This window comes from Penaeus monodon, chromosome 33 (assembly GCF_015228065.2).
Source record: "Penaeus monodon isolate SGIC_2016 chromosome 33, NSTDA_Pmon_1, whole genome shotgun sequence".
Classification (NCBI taxonomy): Eukaryota; Metazoa; Arthropoda; class Malacostraca; order Decapoda; family Penaeidae; genus Penaeus; species Penaeus monodon.
The window spans coordinates 21,510,893-21,512,489 of NC_051418.1; the positions used below are offsets into that span (position 1 = coordinate 21,510,893).

At 53.4% G+C, this 1,597-nt stretch overlaps 1 protein-coding gene across 1 annotated transcript in view; it reads left to right on the forward strand.

Annotated features, from left to right (window-relative positions):
- Positions 1-201: 201 nt before the first annotated feature.
- Positions 202-1,597, forward strand: part of LOC119594139 (protein psiR-like) — a gene marked incomplete in the record, with an annotated part of 1,575 nt that continues 179 nt past the window's right edge. Inside the window, 2 exon segments of the mRNA XM_037943206.1 lie at positions 202-307; positions 483-1,597. Coding sequence (XP_037799134.1) covers positions 272-307; positions 483-1,559 — 1,113 coding nt within the window.

Genomic DNA, 1,597 nt, shown 5'->3' on the forward strand with positions numbered 1-1,597 from the left:
AACAGATTGATGGACAGATATATAAAGAGAGAAAGATCAAGACGAACAGATAAAAGTGAGGAGTATAACTACATCACCAACCATCACAGGCACGCAGAGAGAAGTAAAAAATGAAGTATTTGGAAAACGTGACCAAAAATTTCCAAATACTACCGGCACGTCACTCTTGATGATAACGCTGCCCTATAAAACTCGGTGGAATCGAGTCCCCCATAGTAGTGAGATCGAACCCTCCTCTCACACCGCAACCCTGAACTCTAGAAAATAAGTAATGCTGAAGCCAGTGCAGAAGGCAATCGTCCTCTTGGTAGGTTGTTCCTGACTCAGTCTTCCGAGAGACATGGGTAGAGGCTGTCAAGAAGCTTATATAGGTTTATAGATTTATAATCTGTAAATGTGGTGAAGATTGTCTGTTTGATGTATGCCAAATATCTTTCCCCATTATTTGCCCCGGTGCATATAGTATAATTGTGTTTTCTTAGGGCGTGTGTGTGGCCGGCGTCGTGTGTGTGGACAAGTGCAGCCCCGACTGCACCGGCAAACCCGTGGGCAGCAAGGTTCCCGATCCCAGGAACTGCACACAGTTCTACCTCTGCCTCAACGGCGAGTTCCCCACCGACCACCCACTCTGGTGCGACTCGGGTGAAATCTTCGACACCACGCTAAATGAGTGCCAGGTGGGGACCAACTGCACGGATCAGTGCCCGACGACCGTCTCCAACTGCCACTTCACGTGCGACGGAACGTACGACCTGGTCAGCGATCCGTCGAGCTGCAACCAGTACTTCGTGTGTCTCCCCCACGGGCTGGAGGGACCCTTCGAGTGTCCCGCGGGATCCCCATACTTCAACGGGGAAAACTGCGTGGACGACAAGGGAGCCTGCTGCTCCGACCCGTGCACGCCCTTCTGCGAGGCGGCGGCGACGCAGGTGCCGGATCCCACGGACTGCACCAAGTACTACGTCTGCCTGGAGCCAGGGCTCGCGTCCGAGGAATACCACTTCACATGCGACGCGGGACAGAACTTTAACTTTGTCACGGGGCGGTGTGACATTGGCGCCTCCTGCGTAATACTTTGTGGATCATCCACACTGACACCGAATCCATCCAATCCATCAACACTGACGCCGAACCCATCCAATCCATCAACACTGACGCCGAATCCATCCAATCCATCAACACTGACGCCGAATCCATCCAATCCATCAACACTGACGCCGAATCCATCCAATCCATCAACATTTTCATCAAATCCATCCATTCCATCCACACTGACTCCAGCTCCCTCCACAACCCCCACGCTCACGCCATCGCCTTCGGTGACATCCACAACCATGGAAACGTCGACGGCCGGGTGCGTCGACAGCCTGCTGTGTACAGTGATAGGGGCCGTACCAAAGTGCAACATCTGCGAAAAGGAATTCTTCTACTGCGACACCGTGGGCCATGAGGCGGGCGTCTACACCTGCACGGGAGACCTCGTGTTCAACCCCGACCCGGCCTACCCCTTCTGCGTCCTGCCCAGCAACTGCCCCTATCACCCACCCTACGAGGATTAGAAACGCTCGAATCTTTCTCGGATTAGGAATTAGAGTTC